The sequence below is a fragment of the Chiloscyllium plagiosum genome, unplaced genomic scaffold (assembly GCF_037043375.1).
Source record: "Chiloscyllium plagiosum isolate Xiang-an unplaced genomic scaffold, Cpla_swu_hap1 HiC_scaffold_43, whole genome shotgun sequence".
Classification (NCBI taxonomy): domain Eukaryota; kingdom Metazoa; phylum Chordata; class Chondrichthyes; order Orectolobiformes; family Hemiscylliidae; genus Chiloscyllium; species Chiloscyllium plagiosum.
In genome coordinates, this window is record NW_028270181.1 from 20,411,614 (window position 1) to 20,435,169 (window position 23,556).

General features: G+C 39.4%; 1 protein-coding gene across 3 annotated transcripts in view; it reads left to right on the forward strand.

Annotated features, from left to right (window-relative positions):
• The window catches only part of ercc6 (excision repair cross-complementation group 6), a 56,935-nt gene that overhangs the window by 11,228 nt on the left and 22,151 nt on the right, over positions 1–23,556 (forward strand). For 2 of the 3 annotated variants that reach the window (XM_043678841.2, XM_043678840.2), the window contains 4 exons: positions 15,058–15,192; positions 16,086–16,244; positions 16,997–17,132; positions 18,811–18,981. In XM_043678841.2, coding sequence (XP_043534776.2) covers positions 15,058–15,192; positions 16,086–16,244; positions 16,997–17,132; positions 18,811–18,981 — 601 coding nt within the window. Of the gene's footprint in view, positions 1–15,057; positions 15,193–16,085; positions 16,245–16,996; positions 17,133–18,810; positions 18,982–22,341; positions 22,402–23,556 lie in introns of all 3 variants that reach the window. The other variant, XM_087982430.1, reaches the window with a different exon arrangement.

Here is a 23,556-nt window from a genome sequence, read left to right on the forward strand (position 1 = left end):
TGAGCTGCTGCTTTCCTAGCCTCTGACCTGCTTATGTCACCGAAGTACTTATACTGCTGTCTGGTATAGTTTGTCGTCTATAACTGCCAGGTTTTTGATAATCGAGGATTCAGTGAGGGTAATGCCATTGAACTGATGGATCTCCTGATTGAGATGGTCATTGCCTGGTACAAATGTTACTTTGAGATGAAGACCTATGACACATCTCCAGTTTTCTGCAGCCAAAATAACTTGAACCCAAATGGTATAACTTGACCCAAATGGTCATCATAATTATTTTTAAAAATGTTTTCAAATTCCATTTTTTCAGAATTGTAGGGTAGGCTATCAGCCAGAATGGAATCAGTTTGCAGATGTTACATGATTGTTGCCCTGGTTGATTTGAGTTGGTTATTTTTCCTGACATTTGCAAAGCCCCAAACATCATGTGCTAGCTATGAATCTATTCACAACATGTGACATTTCTCCTCACATGTTTGGTAGCTTCAATTTTTAACCCGAGAATAAAGACATTTTCTCCAGCATCCACTATATTTTTGCCTCTTTAAATCTCGATAGGAATTTATATTCTATTATAAAAGTACATTTGCTCTCTTTCTGAGTTGTTAGTGTTATAGTGAATGCATCCCAGCTTTCTTGTTATCACTCTAACCAAATATTTAGTGTCTTACTAGTAATCTGAGACGGAGTTTAGGTTTCTAGTTGACTCTGGTATCTAGAGTGTTTTGTTGAGCAAGGTTCCTAGGCAAGTCCCAAGCAGCACAAGATAAATTTATGAGGGCAGCCTAGAAAAATGCAGGTTTACAGCTACAAAGAAAAAATGAGTGAAGTGATTTTATGAAGCTATGTAAGATAATTTAGAAATTGAAGTGTGATAAATTTTTCTGTGACTTAAACCTATGAGAGCAGGACATGCGATACAGATTGGAACAAATGAAAGATAAATTTAGGACTGTAATAAATAATTAACACATAGTATGACTTTCTGCCACTGGGCTTTCCCACTGCCTGGATCACTTGTAAGTTATTTCTAAATTATCTTTATTTTTATTTTTAATCCAAAGATGGATTGGCTGTGCTAAATTGCTCGTAGTGTCCAGGTGTATGTAGGTTAGGTGGATTAGCCATGGGAAATGCAGGTTACAGGGATAGGGTGGGGGGGTTAGGTCTGGGTGAGATATTATTTTGAGGGTCACTTTGGAAACAATGGGCTGAATGGTCTGTATCCACACTGTAAGAATTCTATGATTCTAACTTGCTTGGACATGTTACAATGCATCTCCAGGGTAGGTGGCATTTGAAACCAGATTTTCTGGCACAGAGGTAGAGGCACTGCCACTGACCAATTAGAGCACCTGGGTACATTGTAAACTATTCGTAGTTTCAATCGCTTTGTTCCTGAGGAATCTCATAAAATTCAAAACATTGACTTGAGAGGGTTAGCTCATACCATTCTTTCATATTTGACTTTTCTTTTGACCAGTGTTTAATGTTGTCAAACTAGACAGGCATACTGCTTTACAGTACAGGCTGAGGAATTGGGAAATGTGAAACTAGCACTGCTGCCAGACTTGGTTGTAATGTGTAAATACATTGTGGCACATTTGTAGTGGCAGTTTCCTAAGAACTAGAGGGCATAGGTTTAGGGTGAGAGGGGAAAGATACAAAAGAGACCTACGGGGCAACTTTTTCACAGAGGGTGGTAGGTGTATGGAATGAGCTGCCAGAGGAAGTGGTGGAGGCTGGTACAGTTGCAACATTTAAGAGGCATTTGGATGGGTATATGAATAGGAAGGGTTTGGAGGGATATGGGCCAGATTCTGCCAGGTGGGACTACATTGGATTGGGATATCTGGTCGGCATGGACAAGTTGGACCGAAGGGTCTGTTCCCATGCTGTACATCTCTATGACTCTATTACAGCTGTAAACACAGAAACCTCAGTTGAGAGAAGTGTGACAAATAAAAATTATAACAGAAACTGACAGTTTATGAACAGGTAGTGCAATCTAACATGGAAGCTTCTTAAATGCATTAAAAATGTAGATTTACATATTTTTTAAAAGCTCAGTTAAAAGTCCAACTGGTTTGTAACAGGCACTGGAATCATGAGCAGATACGCACTCTTATTCAAAGCTTATGGCGAGGTTGGAAGACCACAAACAATTGCCTTAGACTTCTGTCTGAAGGTTTTTGTAAGCAAATGACTACTTCAATGCAAACACTTTAACCATTCAACATTTTGCACTGTTGTCTCACAGCGGCAGGGACCCAGGTCCGGTTCCAGCCTCGCGATTGTCTGTGTGGAGTTTGCACATTCTCCCCATTTCTGCATGGGTTTCCTCCAGCTGCTCCACTTTCCTCCCATAATCCAGAGATGTGCAGGTTGGGTGGATTGGTCATGCTAATTTGCCCATAGTGTTCAGGGATGTGAAGGGTAGGTGCATTAGTAAGGGCTAAATCTAGAGCAGTAAGGTAGGGGAATGGGTCTGAGTGGGTTACTCTTTGGAGGGTCGGTGTGGACTTGATGGGCCAAATGGTCTTTTTCTACACTGTAGGGTTTCTATGATTTCTGCAATTTTGCAAAAATGTATGACATCTAGTCTCCCTGAAATTTGAAGTTATATATTGAAATAAAGTCAGCAAAAGGAACTGCTGTGAAGAGAAAGCAAGCTCCTCAGTGCCACAATGCACAAAGATCTGTGGCTTTTACAGCTCAGCGTATAGGAAAAACCAAACTGTAAATACTGTCATTCTGCATAAAATGTATTATTTTAACTGTCACTTTCCTTTGTTTTTTGTGTGATCTAATTAAGGCACTATTTATCTTTTGTTAAAGGCACACAAAAGGCAAATAATGTAATAGGTTGGAAGCAGCTTTCAGTTTTAACTTTTCAATTCATTTTGAAAGTTTACTTTTGGTAATGTAGCAATCGCATTTTACTCCTTTTAATTCAGAGAGGTTCTTTTTACTGAAACCATTCAAAATTATTTAGTAGCTTGAGTTAAATGTTTTGAATAAAACAACACAGTATATAATTTTGCCGAATTTCAACTAGAATTGACAATTTGAATGAAGCAACTTGAAATTAAGAGGATTATGAATTTTATAACTTTTTGATTCTATACATTTTTTTCTGTTGCTGTAGAGTGCATCTTAGTTATCATCTGTGAGGCAGATTTCAAATTTGAAGTTAGTTTCAAAATAAAACCGTAAATAAAAACATTGGTATCCATTTTAAACAAAGATGGATGTATTCAGTAGCAGTGGAAAAAAATTTGAAGTATAATATAAATTAACTCAAGATTGTGAATTAGTGTACAAAAGAAATTGCTTTCAAACTTCTTTGTGTGGGAGATCATCTAAATTTCACTCATTCCAAAAGGCAGTGTCAACTACTTGTGGAAAGCAACCAAATAAAGGCAGAGTACTGGATGTGCTGGAGATCTGAAAATGTAACTGAGTTCTGGAGAAACTCAGCAGGTTGGACAGCATCCATGGAATCAAAAACAAAATTAACATTTTTAGTCAAACATGACTTTTAATGACTCTTCTTTGGTTCCAAAGATAAGCCATTGGGTCATATTGAACTTAAAGTATTAATTTTGATTCTGTCTCCACAAATGCTGCTAGACCTGCTGAGTTTCTCCAGCCCTTGGTTTCTATTTCAAAAGAAAGCAGTGCCGTTGTCGTAATTTGAAGCAACAAACTGAAACTATGTGACTGTGCTCACTAAAGTAGAAATCTCACAACTCCTAAGATGCTGGCCATTAGTTTGTAACCCTCTGTCCTAAAGTCCTGTCACCTGATTTCAAGTTTCTAGTAATTGTTAGAAAGTTTATGAATGGTAATGTAAATACAACATGTAACATTTGCATTTCTGATGGCCATTTACAAGCCATTTAAATTTCTTCCCATGTTAGCCAACTCTATAGGTTAGCAATAGCAGGACAGTTTTCGGGGAAACAGTCAAATCTGGCTGATAGCTGGTAGCTTGGGACTGCAGATTGAAAGAGGAATTGAATATTGTGCAGCAGTGGCCTCTAGTGGCAGAGTACACACAGTGCGTCCAGTCATCCTGTGTGTGATGTACTTTAGTTACAAATAAATTCTAGCTCATTCCAGTAATTATCATAATGAATTATCCTTATGTGAAAAATTAATCTGCAACACACTATCATTTATAATTTTGTGCATTTTTTGACCTTTATATTTGAGCTGTATTGCTAACTTGATCCTGCTAAACTTCACCTTTAAATCTTTTGTCTTTTCTACCATATTGTTAACATTGGAGAAACTTTGCCGATTAAGTGTTAATTAAGTTTCTGCTTCTCTTCCCTGAACCCTACAAATATATACCATCACCATATCTCTGTTTTTGCAACTAGACATCGATCAGCACTTAAACAGGCGCAACTGAATGAACTTAAGGATGTACCACCACAAATATAAAACATTTTTAAGTAATAGCTTTACTACGGATCATGATGTATAGTGAATTAAAAGTGCAATGAAATTATTTAGCAATGTATTTTCTTTCCATTTTCATGATTTATGAATTTTAGGAATACTCTTGGTTTTTGGCACTGACATCCACTTGATGGATTTTATTATCCGTGGGCAGCACGGTGGCACAGTGGTTAGCACTGCTGCCTCACAGCGCCAGAGACCCGGGTTCAATTTCCACCTCAGGTGACTCTCTGTGTGGAGTATGCACATTCTCCCCGTGTCTGCGGTTTCCCCACACAGTCCAAAATCCTGCAGGTTAGGTGAATTGGCCAAGTTAAATTGCGCATAGTGTTAGGTGAAGGGATAAATGTAGGGGAATGGGTCTGGGTGCGTTGCGCTTCAGCGGGTCAGTGTGGACTTGTTGGGCCGAAGGGCCTGTTTCCACACTGTAAGTAATCTAATCAAAAAAAAAATGAGGGCCATAAATGTCATATGAAGAGAACTGATTGAAATTCCAAAATCCCAATTATTGTTCTTGCCTAGCTAATGATTCATCTGAAACAAAATATGAGGTCCCCCATTTATTGCCAAAGCACAACAACATTAATATACCCAAGGTGTTAAACATTTGTGTACCAGTATACTTGTGTAGCATTAAATAATATTCCATTCAATATGTGTCCTTATTACAATATTCTTGTTTATGAGTCTGAACTTTCAGGTTAGGCAGAATTGATTCAATAAAAAGCAAATGATTAATAAGTTCTTAGAGAATTTGATCAGTGTTCAAGAATCCTGTGCTTCCTTAAGCATGTTGGAATGCAAAGAAATGCTGGATATTTGTCAGAGGAAACTAACTAACTACACCCTTTGTGCTCCCAATGAAATAAGCTTTACTTATGTACTATGTCAGGTGTGAGTTTGGGTCTTTCAAGTTTCACTTTTCCCAAATGACTAATTTAATTCACATTCTCGGCATTCTGATTTTATATTGTAATGTATATTCCTTACATTTGAAGTTTTTTTTAATCTCTCAAACTAATTACATACCAAGTGTTTGTGAAAGCTTAAAATGAATGAGGGTGCATACTTGTCAAAATGGCCAAACTGGGAGTTGGACGAGGGAAACTATCTGAAACTCTCTGTGCACACCTTTAATTTCTCACTCCAGTGTACAATTAGCTTTATCAATCTTAATTTTGCTAGATGATGTCTGTGCCAATAAAAGCATGTCTTATGACAGTTAAGACACATCAATAAAATCCACTCAGTTATGCCATAAAAGTAAGATGGCGCGCCAATTGCATTGAACATCTTAATCTACTGAATTAGAGAAGTCAGCTGAGAATGCTGTGTTGTTTTAAATGGATGAGAAATTGCTTAAACACGCTAGCAATATTAAAAACACAGTATGGAGCCAGCAAATATAACACTTAAGAATCAAATTCCAGTTCTTATTATCCTTTTATAGTGGAGCAGTTTCTGCTTATGAATGTTAGGATATTATACTCTAAAAGAAACAGAAAATGCAAATGAAACTGCCTTCACTGCTCTGAAATCTGCCCTTATTGGTCTTCCAGGACTTTAAATCTTGTGTAAGAACAATACAAGCTCTTTGCTTCTGCATTACGATCAGTAACAAAGTACTGTAGAATGCAATTATGCAAATCTGAGTGGCAAATTTATTTCCTAGCATTTTTGTTCAGCTTCTGCAGCTCACAGCCTTTCTTCAGCTAAGGGTAATTCTGAGTCTGACTGAGAATGGTTTCAGTGCAGAAAACGAGTAGCTTATTGCTAGCGTTGCTTCTCTTTCCCAAAGTAGCAAGTCCGAAGTGCTGAGGATACGGGAGGCTTTCCTTGTACAACAGGACATTAAGAACTATAGCTCAACAAACCCATCCAGATTTTGATAGGTTTTCTCAAAGTATCCTTAACTGCCATGCACTTCAGCATCTAATAGTCTCTCAGACATGATGGGATTGCTACATTCTAATTGTTTACAGGATGTGAACCATTGTGGCACGGCTGGCAGTTATTGCTCATCCCCAATTACCCTGGAATGTCTTGTAGTGCAGCAATAAAATCCTTGTCTCTGAACTTCATGCTCAATTCCCACTCTGGCACTTGGTGGCCATGGAAGGTATATTTATAATGTGTGTTTGCAAGGTTGAGTATCAAGTTATAAATCCTTTCAACACATGGTGGTGGCAGTTTGTAAGACGAGAACATGCATGTGAGAGTGAATGTTGCCACAGTAAAGCTGGTAGGAGAGGAAGCATGGAGCCCAGTCAGGACAGTTGACTGGATGGCCCATATGGGTCAGATTTATGCCATTATCACAGGATTCAATCTTTATTTAAGCTGGCTTGGATTTAGGTCTTGTCAGCATATTGAGCTTTTGGTGATAGTGATGTCCTCTTATATCTGTTACAGTTGTCTTTATAGATTGTTGTAGTTGTAGGTTTTGAAGGTGTTATCAAAGGAGCCTTGGTGATTTTCTGCAGTTTATCTTGTAGATGGTACACACTGCTGTTGCTACGCGTAGAACTGCATGTTTGTGGATAAGTAGTCAATCAAGCAGGTTGCTTTGTCCTACATGGTGTCAAGTTTCTTCAGTGCTGTTGGAGCTGTACTCATCCAAGCAAGTGATAAATACTCCATCACACCCCTGACTTGTAGATGGTGGACAAGCTTTAAGGAGTCAGGGGATAAGTTGCTTGCTGCAGGATTACTACCCTCTGATCTGTGTTGTATCCAGAGTTTTTATATGATTAGTTCTGTTCAGTTTCTGGTCATTGGTAGCTCCCAGAAGGTTGATGATGGGGGATTCAGTGATGTTAACACAATGGTTAGTTTCTCTCAGATGTAGTTGGCCATTGCCTGGCACTTCTGTGCTATAAATGTTACTTGCCATTTGTCAGCTCCAACCTGAATCTTGAGTTGCTGTATTTAAAAATGGACTAGGAGTTGCAAACAGTGCTGAACCTGTGCAATTAACAACAATCCTGCCCACTTTTGGCCTTATAATGGGGTGAAGATCATTGCTGAAGCAGTTGAAAAAAGTTAGACTTACAACACTGCTCTGAGGAACATCTACAGAGACATTAGTATTGATAGATTAAATAAAAAGTAAGCAAAAAGTTCGCAAATGGAATATAAAGTGAGAAAATGCAATGCTGTTCTTTTTGAAAGGGAGAACAAAAAACAGTATTATTGAAATGGAGAATAACTGCAGAAATCTGCAACACAAAGGGACTTGCGGGGAATTTGTGCAAGGAATACAGAAAGCTAGCACATCGGCGCTCCAGTTAATCAAGAATGTGAATCAAATGTTGGCACATATTTCATGGGGGTTGGAGTATAAGAGCAAGGAAGTCTTACTGCAGCTGTACATGGTGCTGGTGAGACCACATCTGGAGTACGATGAGCAGTTTGGTCTCCTTATTTTCTTGGAGTCAGTTCAGAGAATGTTCACTTGAATGATCCCTGATATGGAGGGAGTGTCTTATGAGCAAATGCTAAACAAGTTGGGACTCTACACACTGGAGGTTTGAAGAATGAGAGGTGATCTCCTTGAAATATATAAGATTATTAAGGGGCTTCACAGAGTAAATGCTGAGAGAATGTTCACCTCCTGGGAGAGTCTCGGACCAAAGGGTGCAATGTCAGAATAAAGGAGCATCAATTTAAGACTGAAATGAGGAATCATTCTTTCTCAGAGAGGATTGAGAGATCTTGGAATTCTTTGTCACAGAGAGCTTTGGGGGCAGAGCCCTTAAATGAATTTAAAGCTGAGATAGATTCTTGATCAGTACAGAAATTAAGGGTTACAGGGACAGGACAGAATAGTAGGTCTGAAGAATGATGGATTAGCCATGCTCAGAAGGCTCAAGGGGCCGAATGGCCTACTCCTGTCCCAATTTCTGATAGTCTTATGTCCTGGAGATGAGATGGTGACCTTCACAATCACAACCACCCTGTGTCGTGCTATGTGTGTCTTCTTAATGCTACGGTCGGTCGAATGAAGTCTTGATGACAAGCGGAGTCACTCTCAACTCTCCTCTGGAATTTAGTTCTTCTGTCCATGTTTGGATCAAGGCTGTGTTGAGATCAGGACCAGAGTTACTTTGGCGGAATTCAAACTGAACGTCAAGGAACACGTTATTTCTAAGCAAGTGCTACTTGATATTACTGTTGATAATTTCTCCCATTACTTTACGAATGAACCGAGAATAGCCTAATTGACCAGGTTGTATGCCCTACCTTTTGTGTACAGAACATACTGGAGTAATTTTCCACATCTTCAAATAAATGCCATGTAGTTGTATTACTTCAGCTGATGGAGATTCCCAGTGACCTCATTTTGTCTAATGCTGGTTGATGTCAGAGACTGCCCTGTGTTGCCCTATGTCAAAGGCAGCCTCTTTATTTCAGATACAAAAACAGAAATTGCTAGAGAAATTCAGCAGATCTGGCAACATCTGTGGAGAGCAAGCTGAGTTAGCATTTCAGGTCGAGTGACCCTTCTTCAGAACTGATTTTAGCTCAGGTACATACGTTGAAGTTGGGGTGGAGGGAGGGGTGTAGAGTGAGTGATAGGTGGAGATGGAGCCCAGAGAGAGAGAGAGAGAAAAGCAATGGGGCAGGCGAAGGAATGGGTAAAGGTCAGCCAAGGAAAATCTCTAGCTGCAAACGAGGGCCACGAGTGGCTGGCAATGGGTTCTTTGTGATAGCAGCCCATTAGATGTCAAGGTCTGGTTTGTGGGATTTGGGGTAAAGACAGTGGGAGAAGGTGCTCAAACCCTGAAATTATTGAACTTGATATTGAGTCCAGAAGGTTGCAGCGTTCCCAAGTGGAAAATGAGGTGCTATTCTTCCAGCTTGTGCTGAGCTTCGCTGGAGCACAGTAGCAAAGCCTGAGACACAGTGGCATGTGGAAGTGGCAGACGACAGAAAGCTCAGGGTCATTTTTTTTCAAATCGAACTCAAGATGTTCTGCAAAGAAGTCGCCCTGTCTCTGTTTCATTTCCTACTGTTTATTCCTCCCTTCCCCAACCCCATCTTCAACATATACACCAACCTTTTCCTAGCTAACATTAGTTCTGAAGAAGTGTCACCGGACCCGAAATGTTGACTCTGCTTTCTAACCACAGATGCTGCCAGACCTGCTGGGTTTCTCCAACAATTTGAATTTTGTTTCTGATTTCCAGCATCCGCAGTTCTTTGTATTTTTTTTCCTTTATTTCAGGTCCATTGTCCATGTTTTGAAGCAGATGGGACTTGAATCCAACTTCCTGACCTAGATGTAGAGATACTACCATTGCGCCACAATGGCCCATCACAATGGCTGATTGCTGAGAGTAAGCCAGGTTGTATTTGCATCATTTTGGGATAAAACAGCTTGACTAGAGATATATGGCTAATTCAGGACATCCCTTCGTCGTATGGTTTAAGGTGAGAGGGGAAAGATTTAATACGGACCTAAGGGGCAACTTTTTCACGCAGAGGGTGGTGAGTGTATGAAATGAACTGCCAGAGGATGTAGTCGAGGCTAGTATAATTATAAAATTTAAAAGGCATCTGGATTGGTGCATGAATAGGAAAGGTTTAGAGGGATAAGGGACAAATTTTGGGTGAAGATTTGTAGCTTGGGTGCTCGTTGTTGTGGTTCTGTTCGCCGAGCTGGAAATTTTTGTTGCAAATGTTTCATCCCCTGTCTAGGTGACATCCTCATTGCTTGGGAGCCTCCTGTGAAGCGCTTCTGTGGTGTTTCCTCCGGCATTTATAGTGGCCTGTCCCTGCCGCTTCCGGTTGTCAGTTTCAGCTGTCCGCTGTAGTGGCCGGTATATTGGGTCCAGGTCGATGTGTTTGTTGATGGAGTTTGTGGGTGAGTGCCATGCTTCTAGGAATTCCCTGACTAGCCACACTACCATACATCAGGAGCATTTCAGAACTGACAGCCAGACTACTGCGACCACTAGGACTTATTACAGCACACAAACCAACAGCCACCCTCAGACAACAACTCACCAGAACGAAGGACTTGATACCCAGCATGAGCAAAACTAATGTAGTGTACAAAGTCCCATGCAAGGACTGCACAAAACACTATATAGGACAAACAGGAAGACAGCTAACGATCCGCATCCATGAACATCAACTAGCCACGAAACGCCACGACCAGCTATCCTTAGTAGCCACACACGCAGACGACAAGCAACATGAATTCGACTGGGACAACACTACCATTATAGGGCAAGCCAAACAAAGAACAGCTAGGGAATTCCTAGAAGCATGGCACTCATCCACAAACTCCATCAACAAACACATCGACCTGGACCCAATATACCGGCCACTACAGCCGACAGCTGAAACTGACAACCAGAAGCGGCAGGGACAGGCCACTATAAATGCCGGAGGAAACACCACAGAAGCGCTTCACAGGAGGCTCCCAAGCACTGAGGATGTCACCTAGACAGGGGACGAAACGTTTGCAACAAAAACTTCCAGCTCAGCGAACAGAACCACAACAATAAAGGACAAATACTGGTAAATGGGACTAGATAAATTTAGGATATCTAGTTGACATGGACAAGTAGGATCAAAGTATCTCTGTGTCCAGTGTCAATATTACTGATTACAGTTTGATTTGTTCTTCAGTTTATTTTCTTGGTAGCGATTTGATTAGGCTAACCAGCTGGATTGCTGGCCATTTCATCACCACCAGGAATGAGATTTAGAATTAAGCATTCTACTTCCATGAAAAATGAGGGAAGTGATGGCCTAATGGTATCATTGTTGGACTATTAAGCCAGAGACCCAGATAATGTTCTGGGGACCTGGGTTTGAATCCCACCACAGCAGATGGTGGAATTTGAATTCAGTAAGTGTCTGGAATGAAGAGTCTAATAATAACCTTGAATCCATTTGTCAATTGTTGGAAAACCCCCATCTGGTTCACTAAAGTCCCTTAGGGAAGGAAACTGTCATCCTTACCCGGTCTGGCCTACATGTGACTCCAGGCTCACAGTAACGTGGTTGACTCTTAACTACCCTCTGAGCAATTAGGAGTGGGCAATGAATGCTGCCTGGTCAGCAATGCCCTCATCTCCTGAATGAATAAAAACCACAAAGGTCATGCTAATTTTATGAAACCATTACAATTCACCTTTGCCAAGTCTGATTCTTGTCAAAGTATGATCATAAGTGTAGGTGTAAAGGCCAACTGTTAACTAATGAGTTAACTAGTTGAAAGTTGACAGATGTATTGGTGTCCTTGTGACCAGGTAGGCAATATTGCTGCAGTCAGAAGTACCATTTAAAATCCAGAGCAAGGTGGTTCCATGCCAATCTCCATTGGAGCATGCCCACTCACTCTCTTTCCATCTTGTTCTTTCTCCTGTAGTCAGAAAACTCCATCATTACTCAGTGTTTAAATCTGTCCTTGTCACCTCTCTTGCGCAAATAATTTCATTCATGGTTCCCTTTCTGTTGCTTTAGGCCCGTTACAGATTCCTTTGCTTTTCTTTCAGGCAGTTCTTTTCCAACATTTTCTTCCATTAGTAGCTCTAAACCGCTGCCATTTTCTCCCATTCACATTTCACTGCAACCCATCCCATTTGGGACTGTCTTATTTCCCTTACTGGCTTTCTAAAGCTTATCAAAGCTTGAATGAAGGACCTGTGCCTATTACCCATCATTTTCTATCTCTTCCTCATTTTTTAAGAGTTTACAGCCTATAAATCATCAGCTCTTCCTTTACATTAGCAGTATCACTGTGCTTATGCCCTTCACTTGCCGTGATTTCTTTGAAAAAATTGTTGACTGTCTTCCCCATCTTTTATAATCAAGCACTGGTGTGTCGTCTCCCTTTGTTGCTCTTGTTGGACTTGCTGCCTGTTGCCTGCCATATTCTGCTTGTTTTGCAGTGTTCCATAATTCATGATTTTACATTATCTGTATAATCTCTGCTTATAAATTGACTTCATGGCAGCAATCATAACTGGTTGGTTTGTACCTTGTAGCCCATCTGACACAAACAATAAATAAAAAAGTGACAGAAACACAACCCACCTCCATTTCTTTGTTGCAAATATAATCTGAGATGATGGCAATCAATCTCTCAGAACTATTTTAAAGACATGCAGTAAAACTTTGTATAAACTTTTGGTTCATGCCTGAGGTACCTTAAAACATTCTGAACAGCCTACCTTGGCTGATACAGACTATAACTTGAGGCTAATAACAAAGGACAAAGAAAATTTACAGCCCAAGAACAGGCCCTTCGGCCCTCTAAGCCTGAGCCAATCCAAATGTACTGTCTAAACCTGTTGGTCAATTCCTCAGCATCTGTATCCCTCTACTCCCCATCTACTCATACATTTATCCAGATGCATCTTAAATGTCTACTGTGCCTGCCTCTACCACCTTGCTGGCAACGCGTTCCAAACGCCCACCACCCTCTGTATGAAGTACTTGCCGCGTGTATCCCCCTTAAACTTTCCACCTCTCACCTTGAAATAAAATTGAGACAACTACTATATTCTATTCTAAAACAGGAAGTGCTGGAGAAATTCAGCAGGTCTGGCAGCATTTGTGGAGAGAAAAATAGAGTAAACGTTTCCAGTCCAATGACCTTTCATCAGAACTGAAAGCAGCTGGGAAACGGTGGTATTTATGCTGATGACATGCTCCAGCACTTTCTGCTTTTGTTTCCGATCTCCACCATCTGCAGTTCTTTGTTTTACTTTTCATTTTAGCAATTTTTTTCATGGAGCAGGGTAATCAGAATTGTCGAAATCTAAACGGGAAGAACTCAAAGTTTAGTGGAACAGCAATTAGATAACAAGCTCTACATCCATCATTCATCGATCGAGTTTGCCTGTGAAGATAAATGATTTCTGAACATTTTTTTAACATTTGATTTTGCAATTTCTGGTGCCTTTGTTAGCTGTTCTTCATATCCCTTTGTAAGTTTAAGTAGCAATCCTTCCACAGGTTGGTTAGATTGAGATTGTTTTTAGTCTTTCAGACGGTCATACGTTTAATTTTGTGTTGCATTCTATAAATCCGAATTAAGCAGTTTAAGCGCTCTATACAATGTTTATGATGGGTGCCGATTAAACAAGTCAGGCTGTTTGGTTGCTGCTGTACTAGAACTTTTCTTGCAGTTTTGCAAATCCAGTGTGACTTTGTTTTCAGTGCATTTTTCGTTAGCACTGCACCACTGAGTTTGAAAATGCCATGAGCCTTTTGTTTCTCCGCTCTGTTCCTTATATGCTTTGCTTTCCATTTTACCTGTCTGTCACCGTCCCTAACTGTCTTCTCTTCCTAGAGTATTTTCTTTGCATTCATTGTGTCCTCCTTGGTACTGTTGTATAAAGCTGTCCTGTGTTACTTAGATTAGATTAGGTGCTCTACAGTGTGGAAACAGGCCCTCCGGTCCAACAAGTCCACACCGACTCTCCGAAGAGTAACCCACCCAGACCCATTTCGCTCTGACTAATGCACCTAACACTATGGGCAATTTAGCATGGCCAATTCACCTGGTCTGCACATCTTTGGGTTATGGGAGGAATCTGGAGCACCCAGAGGAAACCCACACAGCCATGGGGAGAATGTGCAGACTCCACACAAACAGTTGCCTGAGGTGGGGCTCTAACCCGGGTCCCTGATGCTGCAAGGCAGCAGTGCTAACCACTGAGCCACCATGCCGTCCCTTAAACAAAGGAGGGAGCACTCAAGCAATGCTGCTTTTGCCAAAACCCGGGATTGAATCAGGAACCTTTAGGATTTCTTATCCATCATAATTAATTTCTGGTCAGTTGAATTTTCCTCCATTTTCATTGTGTATTACTGTGTAAAACAGTTGAAAATTGCATAATTTATGATCATTGTCCAATGTAAATCAGATTATGGACTTCTCCCAAAATCCTACAGTGTCACGCACAGTAATCTTTAATGAAAAGGAGAAAGTAAGAGGGTGGAGTGTTGTTTCATCCCAATCATGCTAATCACCTTCCATCATATCCATTATTGTACATGTTAGCTGAATTTAAATTAAGTATGCTTTTGTTAGGAGTGCATCTTCCAGCAATGTATTGGGTCGACATCTCAACGGCCTGGGAAAGTCGTATTGATTTTTGGGTAAACAACACAGCACAATGGTTTGTTCAAAGCTGATCGTAAATTGTTTTAGAGCCTTTGCAAAGTTACAGAGTCAAACTTGTTGATACACTGAGTATTTTAGATACGGTGTGTATGGTGTATTGTCTTTCTTAATATCCTGTTTGAAGTTATTTAGAACTTATACAATACTCTGGAATCAACCCTAAGCATTAGTGTGTATTGCTGTCTGATAATGGCCAAATAATTTGTTTACGATGTTGGTTCAGTCTTGGTCAGTAAAGCAAAACTGCCATGAAGCTGTGAAGGAGCTATGGCTGTTTGGTTCCTCCCCATCTAATGAGAATGAAGAATGGCATTGTTCATTTTTAGTTGACTGTTGGTTAGCATGCATGGCATGCTATACATTAAAAGCAATGTTGCTATACTGGTAGATTCCACATTATTTCTGTGCTAACGGTAACCTAATTGATCGCCATACAGGAAGTGGAAAAGGAAGAGGCTGATGGAAAAGGCAGAGCAGCAAGCTAATGGCGAAGGTGCAGAGTCTGACGAAAGCGATGCCGAATTTGATGAGGGGTTCAAGGTGCCTGGCTTCTTTTGGAGAAAGCTATACAAGTACGTAAAGTCATAATGACTCTTCCGGGATATAGATAGTGTTGCAGGGAGTGTGGTAGTGGCAATGGCAGTGAATTTTTCCAGAAAGGGACATGCCTTTTTATAATGGTGGGCTCTTTGTCTGCCTCTGACTAAGAAGCAAAAGTCAGTTTATAAGTAACCAGGCTGTACTGCAGCTAACATGGGAACAACATTAGGTGCTGTAGAACAAACAAATTGGGAGAATATGAGGACAACATGTTTGACTACTGAGAGTGATAGAGCCAGTGACTTTGAATTTTATTTAAGTTAATTGATTTGAATATACTAACTGGCTCTCGTCAAATGCAGAGACAAAGTGATGTGTAATTTCAGTCTTGGGCTGGACACTTTTCAATACCATCACTTAATGTCACTGTGGGAAAGGGTGCTACGCACTTCTATATTTATCTTTATTGACCATTAAAACAATTAATAACCATTTCTAAATGGAATAGACATGGATCATGAAGCATTTAGCAAATTAGTTGAAAAGTTCAGTACCCACTTTTAAAATCTATTAAGCCATGTATTGTTAGGAGAAATATATATTCATAAACATGGGATTTATTGCTTGTGAGATATTGACAAAGACTTAAATCGAAACTATACATAACAAAGAGTGCTCTGTAATGCGTTCTGTCAAATTAATTGCACTTTCAAGCATTTTTTTTATCTGAAGAAACATTTTGCTTTGTGTCCTTGCACCAAAATTGCAGTGTGATTCAAATATTGTCACAGTGGGCTGGCATGGAGCATCTTTATTGTTTCTGGTTTTGAATTGAATTAGTAATCGTAGAATAGTAGATGATTCATTTATGAATGTATTTCATTATATTTTGCTTTTTTAAAAGAAATCATTTTGCTGCACCCAGGTATCAGCAGACAGGTGTTCGTTGGCTTTGGGAATTACACTGCCAACAGGCAGGAGGAATTTTGGGGGATGAAATGGGACTGGGCAAGACCATCCAGATAATTGCCTTCTTGGCAGGCCTGAGCTACAGCAAGATAAGGACACGAGGCTCAAATTACAGGCAAGTACCCCACTGCAGACTGTCAGTCTGTGCAGCTCAATTAATATTTCATCAGTTGCATTGCTGTTGTAGGAGGGACTCGTGAATTTTTAATGACATTTCAATTACAATATTCCTTTAATTCTTTTAGTACAACCATCAAAGGGAATTTTTACGAGATGCAGAAGCTGAAGGGCAAGAGAAATTAAACATGTAACACATTTTATGAAAGGCAAAACATTTATACTTCACTTTACAGATGAGAAACATGTGATGTCATGAGTCGATAAGTTGCGTAAGGTTACCCTTCACAGTAGGGTTTGTTTGCAAACTCACTTATGCTTCAATATCAATAGTTTGTATAAACAGAATTTTAAATTGCCTGTGTAAATAGTAGCTTAGTTTATTAAATATTGCATAAAATCACTTTTGGCAGCATGCAGTGTCCACAGCTTTTACACAGTAATGAATATCTTTGAATACTGTCAGTCTGTGTTTAAAAAGACAGCATAATGCAGATGTCCTTTTTTGCCCTGTAGAATTATACCTTTTTTTTTGCGAGCTGTTGCCTTTGCGTAGCTGTGCCCTGGAGAACCACCAGCTGTTTTGTACAGCAGCAACCTTTGTCTGCATCAGAACTTAGTGATGTGTACATTGCATCTGACCATTGAAACAAAAAGCCTGTGTTAATGGATTTTTGAAAAGTTAGCATGTTGGATTTATGAACAGTGAGCTTATTAAAGTTGGTGACTCGTTATTTCTTTTAATTTAAGATATGAGGGCTTGGGTCCTGTGGTCATTGTTTGCCCAGCAACAGTGATGCACCAGTGGGTGAAAGAATTCCACACATGGTGGCCACCATTCAGAGTAGCAGTCCTGCATGAGACGGGTTCCTTCACCAGCAGGAAGGTGGGTACCTTGAACGGCTGAGATCATGATAACGTTTAATGCCATACTGCAGACACTTTGAGATGTTTGTGAATATAGAAAAATCATTGTCCAGTTTTGATCAAAATGTGAACAGTCAGTGCTTTAAACGAAATGAAAGTCATTGATTAATATTGATGCATTGCGTAAACTTATTCTGGCCTCAGTCACACTGATGCTAGCAAATGAATTTGCAGAAATAAAATGCTGCAACTGCCAAAAGTCTTATAATTAAACAAAAAAATGTTGAAATATTCAGCAGGTCAGGCTGCACTTGTAAAAACTAAGATTTAAGACTGACAATCCTTTGTCAAAGACCTGCAAATATTTTTACTTCTGAAATAATGCTCATTGCTGAAGATAAGTCGTTTCCACACCATTTAAATATTGAGTTCTTTCGAAAACCTACAACTAATATTCCTTGCTTTTAATTTTTTTCAGAGCAAATTGTTTATTCACTTGAACAATTCTGCATACCTTTGTTCCCTGAGATTTGAAATTGGCCTTTATACTATTTTCCTTTATAATGTTTCTGTATTCAGACAACATAGTGATCAGTTCTTTGTTTGCAGCTCTACATTATTTTATATTTAAGTAGTATTTGACCTGGCAGTAAAATCGACAAAACCTGTGCTGCCAAAAGACAGCTTGAACATATAATTTCTTTGGAATTATTTCCATTTTGGTCTTAGTGTTAATAATGGCTTAAATATAGAAACCAGCTAGATTTCCGTGCACAGGTACAATTCAACCTGATCATAATCACATGAACTCAGCTGAAGAAATCTTTAATAATTCTTGGAGTACAGTTGATTCTGCCTGTAAAGGTTCCTAGTTTTCTGATTTAACTATATCTGTGTTTATTTATGGATCATCTCCCATCATCTGCCAATGCCATTGATTTTAATGATAAATAACTAGAAGGAGCTACTGTGCTGAGAGCTGTGGGCAAATCATAAATTTTGAACCCATTTTGCATTGTCCATTACGATGTGAAACACTTTCTCCAGGTTTAGGAGGTTTAGTAGCGCAAAAAAAAATACAAAGGGATGTTTTTATTTTTTGTGTACATTATTAAGAGGTTTGACAAAGACTACTTACCTTTTTTAACTTCAACACGGAGCTTCCTCCTTCTTGCTTTTTCCCCTTGTCAGCACAAGACATTGTTTATTTAAAATTTTGCTTGAAGGAAGTTTAAATTAATTATAGGTTCAGCAATTCATGACTGTGAGCCTCCTATGTTCTGTTTGCTGTGAATGGCCTTCATATGCCTGCATTTAAGTCCTGTTTTGTTGGTACCTGACAGTGTGATTTATGACTGTTGTTTTCTAACAGTCCACTATTTGCCCTCTAGGAGAGATTGGTCTCCAGAGCATCAATAACAACAGCAGCACTTTCACAAAATGTCTTTTAATGATAGCAGAACTGTGTTCATCGAGTTAGGCTAATTGCAGACGTCCCTTATTAATTGCAAAAACTGGGAGAGGTTACATATTTTACAAGCACTTAATTTGGAATCACGAGAGATGATTTGAGTATTACATCAGTAGATGGAAGACTCGGTACACTTTATAATGATTTTTGTGATCATTCTGTATGTTAGAGTTCCATGTTTGTACTTTTCATTGCAATTACAACACAATTTATTGTGATATTGCAGGAGAGGCTCATTCGAGAAATTGCGGCATGTAATGGTATTCTGATCACCTCGTATTCCTACGTCCGAATTATGCAGGAGTCCATTGCGCACTATAACTGGCATTATGTAATTTTAGATGAAGGGCACAAGATACGAAATCCAAACGCTGCAATTACTGTTGCGTGTAAACAGGTACCTGGTAGTATTTTTCTTAATCTTTTATATTTTCTTCTGGAATGTGGGCATCCCAGCTGAGGCCAGATTTGCTACTCTTTCCCAAGTGATTGTTGATCCTGTCATGTTGGTTGGCTAAAGTTTGGCTGTTTCTTTAACAGAGATGTCACAACAACTCCCAAATGTTATTCCACAGGGAGGCAAAATTGTGTATGCTGTCATAAATGTGTCTGCCTCACCTTGGCCAGCTGCCAAATAGTTCTTAAGTAAACGTGGGGCTAGATCGGTTGATTGTATGAAGAGGAACAAGCCCTCAGTTGATATGAAGCTGATAACAGACTAGGTTCTTATCACATTTTCAAGCAAAATCATCTTAAAATGCTTTGCAAGGCAGGGAAAACACAAAATAAACATATAACTAATTATGGATGGGATAGTGAATAGTGGTGAGAGTTTTAGATAGGCATGACTGAAAGTTTGGTCAAAAAGATGGTGTTAAGAAAGGTTTTAAATGTGGAGTTAGAGTAGAATTAGAATTTCTGGTTACTGTTTATTTAGAGAGGGCATTCCAAACAGAACAGCTGAACTCAAGATGTTTACGAGCAGATCTAATCCTTTTACCCCACTCCGAGCCTGTTTCACTGTTGAATATGATCATGGCTTTTCTGTCCATTCCCCTAAAGCCCTTGACTCCCTTGTTGATCAAAAATTACCTAACTCTGCCTTGAGTATATTCAATCAACCAGCCTCCACTGATGTTTGGGGAAGATAATTCTATCGGCTGAGAGAGAAAGAGCATTATTTAAGTTTAAAATGTCAAATCCCTAAATCGCAAACAAAAACGGAAATTGCTGGAAACATTCAGGTCTGGCAGCACCTGTGGAGAGAAATAAGAGTTGATGTTTCAGGTCCAGCGACCTTCAGAACTCAAGAGGTATGACCTTCTTTCTGGAAACCATGACATTGGAGCAGTTTGTGTAGAAGACAAGAAATGGTACAGGCAAGAGCTTACTTGTCAGAGTGGAATACAGGGCCCTAATAGTAATCCATATGGTTGTATGGAAAATAAAGGAACAAATATGGTAGGTGTCCGGAAGGTATGGTTGTAATCATGGGGAATTCTGCATGTTGTCTGGAAAAATACAATGAGCATAGATAGTCTAGATGAAGAGTTCATAGAAAAGTTTTGGGATCTTCTCTTAGAATGGCAAGTTCTGGAGCCATCCAGAAAGCAAGCTGTACTGTGGGATTGTGCATTGAGATATGATTAACCTCATAGTGAAGGCACCCCTAGGTCACAGCGATCATACCATGATTGAATTTCACATTCAGTTGGATGAAGGGAAAGGTAGATGCAAGACTGGCAGTTGAAACCTAAAATTACAGGTAATTGTGAGGGAATAAAAGCTTAACTATCTCATATGAACTGGTAAACTAGGTTAAGGAACAGACCGGTAGAGGTGCAGTGACAAACATTCAAGGGGATATTTCAGAATACATAGAAGGGGTACAATCCAACAAGAAAGAAAAATTCCAAAGACAGGACTCACCATCTGTAGTTGACTTAAAGATAGCATTAAACTTAAAGAAATAAGATACAATTAAGTAAAAAAAAGATCGGACAGAATATGTTAAAAAGACCAAAATAGTAAAACTTAATAATTAAAGGAGGGAACAATTTAGAGTTCAAGAGAAAGCTAGCTAAAAATATGAAAGCAATTGTAGATATCTAAAAGGGAGGAATTAACAAAGTTTGCATTGATAACGTAGAAAGTGAGTTTGTGGAATTAACAATAGAAAATAAGAAGACAGCAGATGAATTCAAAAGGTATCTTGAATGATCCTACCTGTATGGGACACGAGTAACATCCCAGAGATAGCTGAACCTCAGGAGATAGAAGGGAGGGTGAAACTCAAGAAAATTAGGATCCCCAGGGAAGATGTACAGAAAAAAAATCAGTGGAGCTGCAGAACAGCAAAATCCTGGTTCCTGATGGACTTGTCCTAGGGTCTTAAAAGAAGAGGCAAATAAGACAGTTGATGCTCCATTACATGGAAAAATAACTAATAACGTGAGTTTGTTCACAAAGGGAAAGAGACAGAAAGCAAGAAACTACAAGCCAGTTAGCTTAACATTTATCATAAAGAAGCTGTCACTAAAGATGCAAAAGATATGCGTGGGAGTCGAGCAGAGTTAACATTCTTTTGTGAAAGAGAAGTCATGTTTACCCAGTTTATTTGAGTTCTTTTGAGGAAGTAGCATGCCCTATATTTAGATTTCCTGGAGGCATTTATAAGATAGCAGATCAAAAGTCGTTGCAAAAAATAAAACATCATGATGTAGGGAATGACATATTAGCTTGGTTAGAAGATTGGCTACTGAACAGTAAACAGATTAGGTAAAAAAATGAGTCGTTTTTGTTGGCAAAATATATCGAGTAGTGTGTCACAAGGATCAGGGCTGGGGTCTCAACAGTTTGCAGTTTGCTTGAATGATTTGGATGAAAGGATCAAAGGGATGATTGCTAAATTTGCTGTCACAAAAATTTGTAATAAGTTATGAAGAGGGCATAAGGACCCCACAAACGGTTAACAGAGAGACCTAAGGGTGTAGGTATATAGTTTGTTGAATGTGGCATCGCAGGTAGACAGGGATGATGAAGAAGGCGTTCGGCATGCTGACCTTCATCAGTCAGAGCATTGAGTACAGGAGTTGCGACTGCAGAAGAAATTGGTAAGGCCACATTTGGTGTACAATTTTAGTCACCCCTGCTATAGAAAGTATGTTATCAAACTGGAAAGGGTGCAAAATGGATTTGCAAAGATGCTACCAAAGACCGGAGGGTTTGAATTATAAGGAGAGACTGGATAGGGTGGGACTTGTTTCCCTGTGGTATAGAAGGCTGAGGGGTGACCTGGTAGAGATTTATAAAATCATAAGATGCATAGATGAGGTGAATAGCCATGGTCTTTACCCCAGGGTAGGGAACTCCAAAAATAGAGGGCATAGGTTTAAGGTGAGAGGAGAAAGATTTAAAAGAGATCTGAGGGGCAATTTTTTTCACACAGAGGATGGTGCATTTATGGAATGGGTTTCCAGAGAAAGTGGTCGAGGTGAGTACAATTACAAAAATATTTGGACAGGTACTTGGAGAGGAAAGGTTTAGATGGAGATGGGCCAAATTACAGGCAAATGGAACTACTTCAGTTTATAAAACCTCAAGGTCTGGACGAGTTGGACCAAAAGGTCTATTTCCATGCTTGATGACTTTATAAGAGACTGCAAAGAACCAGCAAAAGGGATATGATGTGGGAATATATAAAATTGTCCATTTTCGTAGCAAGAATAAAAAAGAAGCTTATTATCTAAATGATTAGGAATTTCAGAACTCTGAGATGGAGAAGGATCCAGTGGTTCCAGTACATGAATCGCAAAAGGTTTGTATGCCAGTACAACAAGTAATTAATGTGGTGCTGGAAAAGCACAGCAAGCCAGGCAGCATCCAAGGAGCAGGCGAATCGATGTTTCAGGCATAAGCCCTGCATCAGAGATGTCCTTCATCACCTCTCAGTCCTGATAAAGGGCTTATGCCTGAAACGTTGATTCTCCTGCTCCTCGGATGCTGCCTGACCTGCTGTGCTTTTCCAGCACCACACTCTCAACTCTGATCTCCACCATCTGCAGACTTCACTTTCTCCCACCAAGTAATTGGGGACGCTAATAAAATGTTATTGTTGATTGCAAGGGTAATCAAATACAAACAAAGGGAGGTTATTCTTCAGATGAGACCAATCTGGAGTACCATATACAGTTTTGACACTTTATTTAAGGGAGGATATGAAAACAATGGAAGTAGTTTGGAGTAGGTTTACTAGGCTAATATGTAAAATGGGTTGGTTGCTTTCTGAGAGAAAAAAAATGGTTATACCTGTAATCCACTAGGAGTTTAGAACAGTAAGACATGACCCGATTAAGCATATAAGATCCTGAGGGATGTGGAAGGCGTACTCACTCTGGTGGGAGAATGCAGAGTCTTAGGTGCCTGTAACTTGCTTTCCTATCTATCTTTCTGTCACCAGTAAATTTAACAATCATACCTTTGGTGGTGCGATTCATTTAATTTATTATTTGACCTGTTTTTCTGATCAATCTATTCAGAATGATATTACACACCTCTGGAATAAATGGGACTTGAGCCCAGGCCTACAGTCCAGAGGTAGGGACAGTACCACCACATCACATTTAAGTCATTGATTGCAAGTGGACAAATCTTATTGCTTACCATTATTTGAACTATCTCTCCTGATGTATCTCATTCTTAAAAGTATCTTTGTGAACTTAATTTTAGCACTGCTTTATTGAATCATAAGAGCTTTTAATGTGGATAAATATTTAAAGAGATTTATTTAATGTGGGTTTTACTGTGATCTTGCACTTAAGCAAGTAGTATGCATTAACAGCACTAAGAGAACCAAAAATTAAAACATTATAGTCATGGTATTTTTGTACTGCGGTGTTTTACATTTTATTATTTGATTGAGTGCTTTAAGCAAACCAACAACGAGAAGTTCCTTTTGAAAAGAAAAACATCA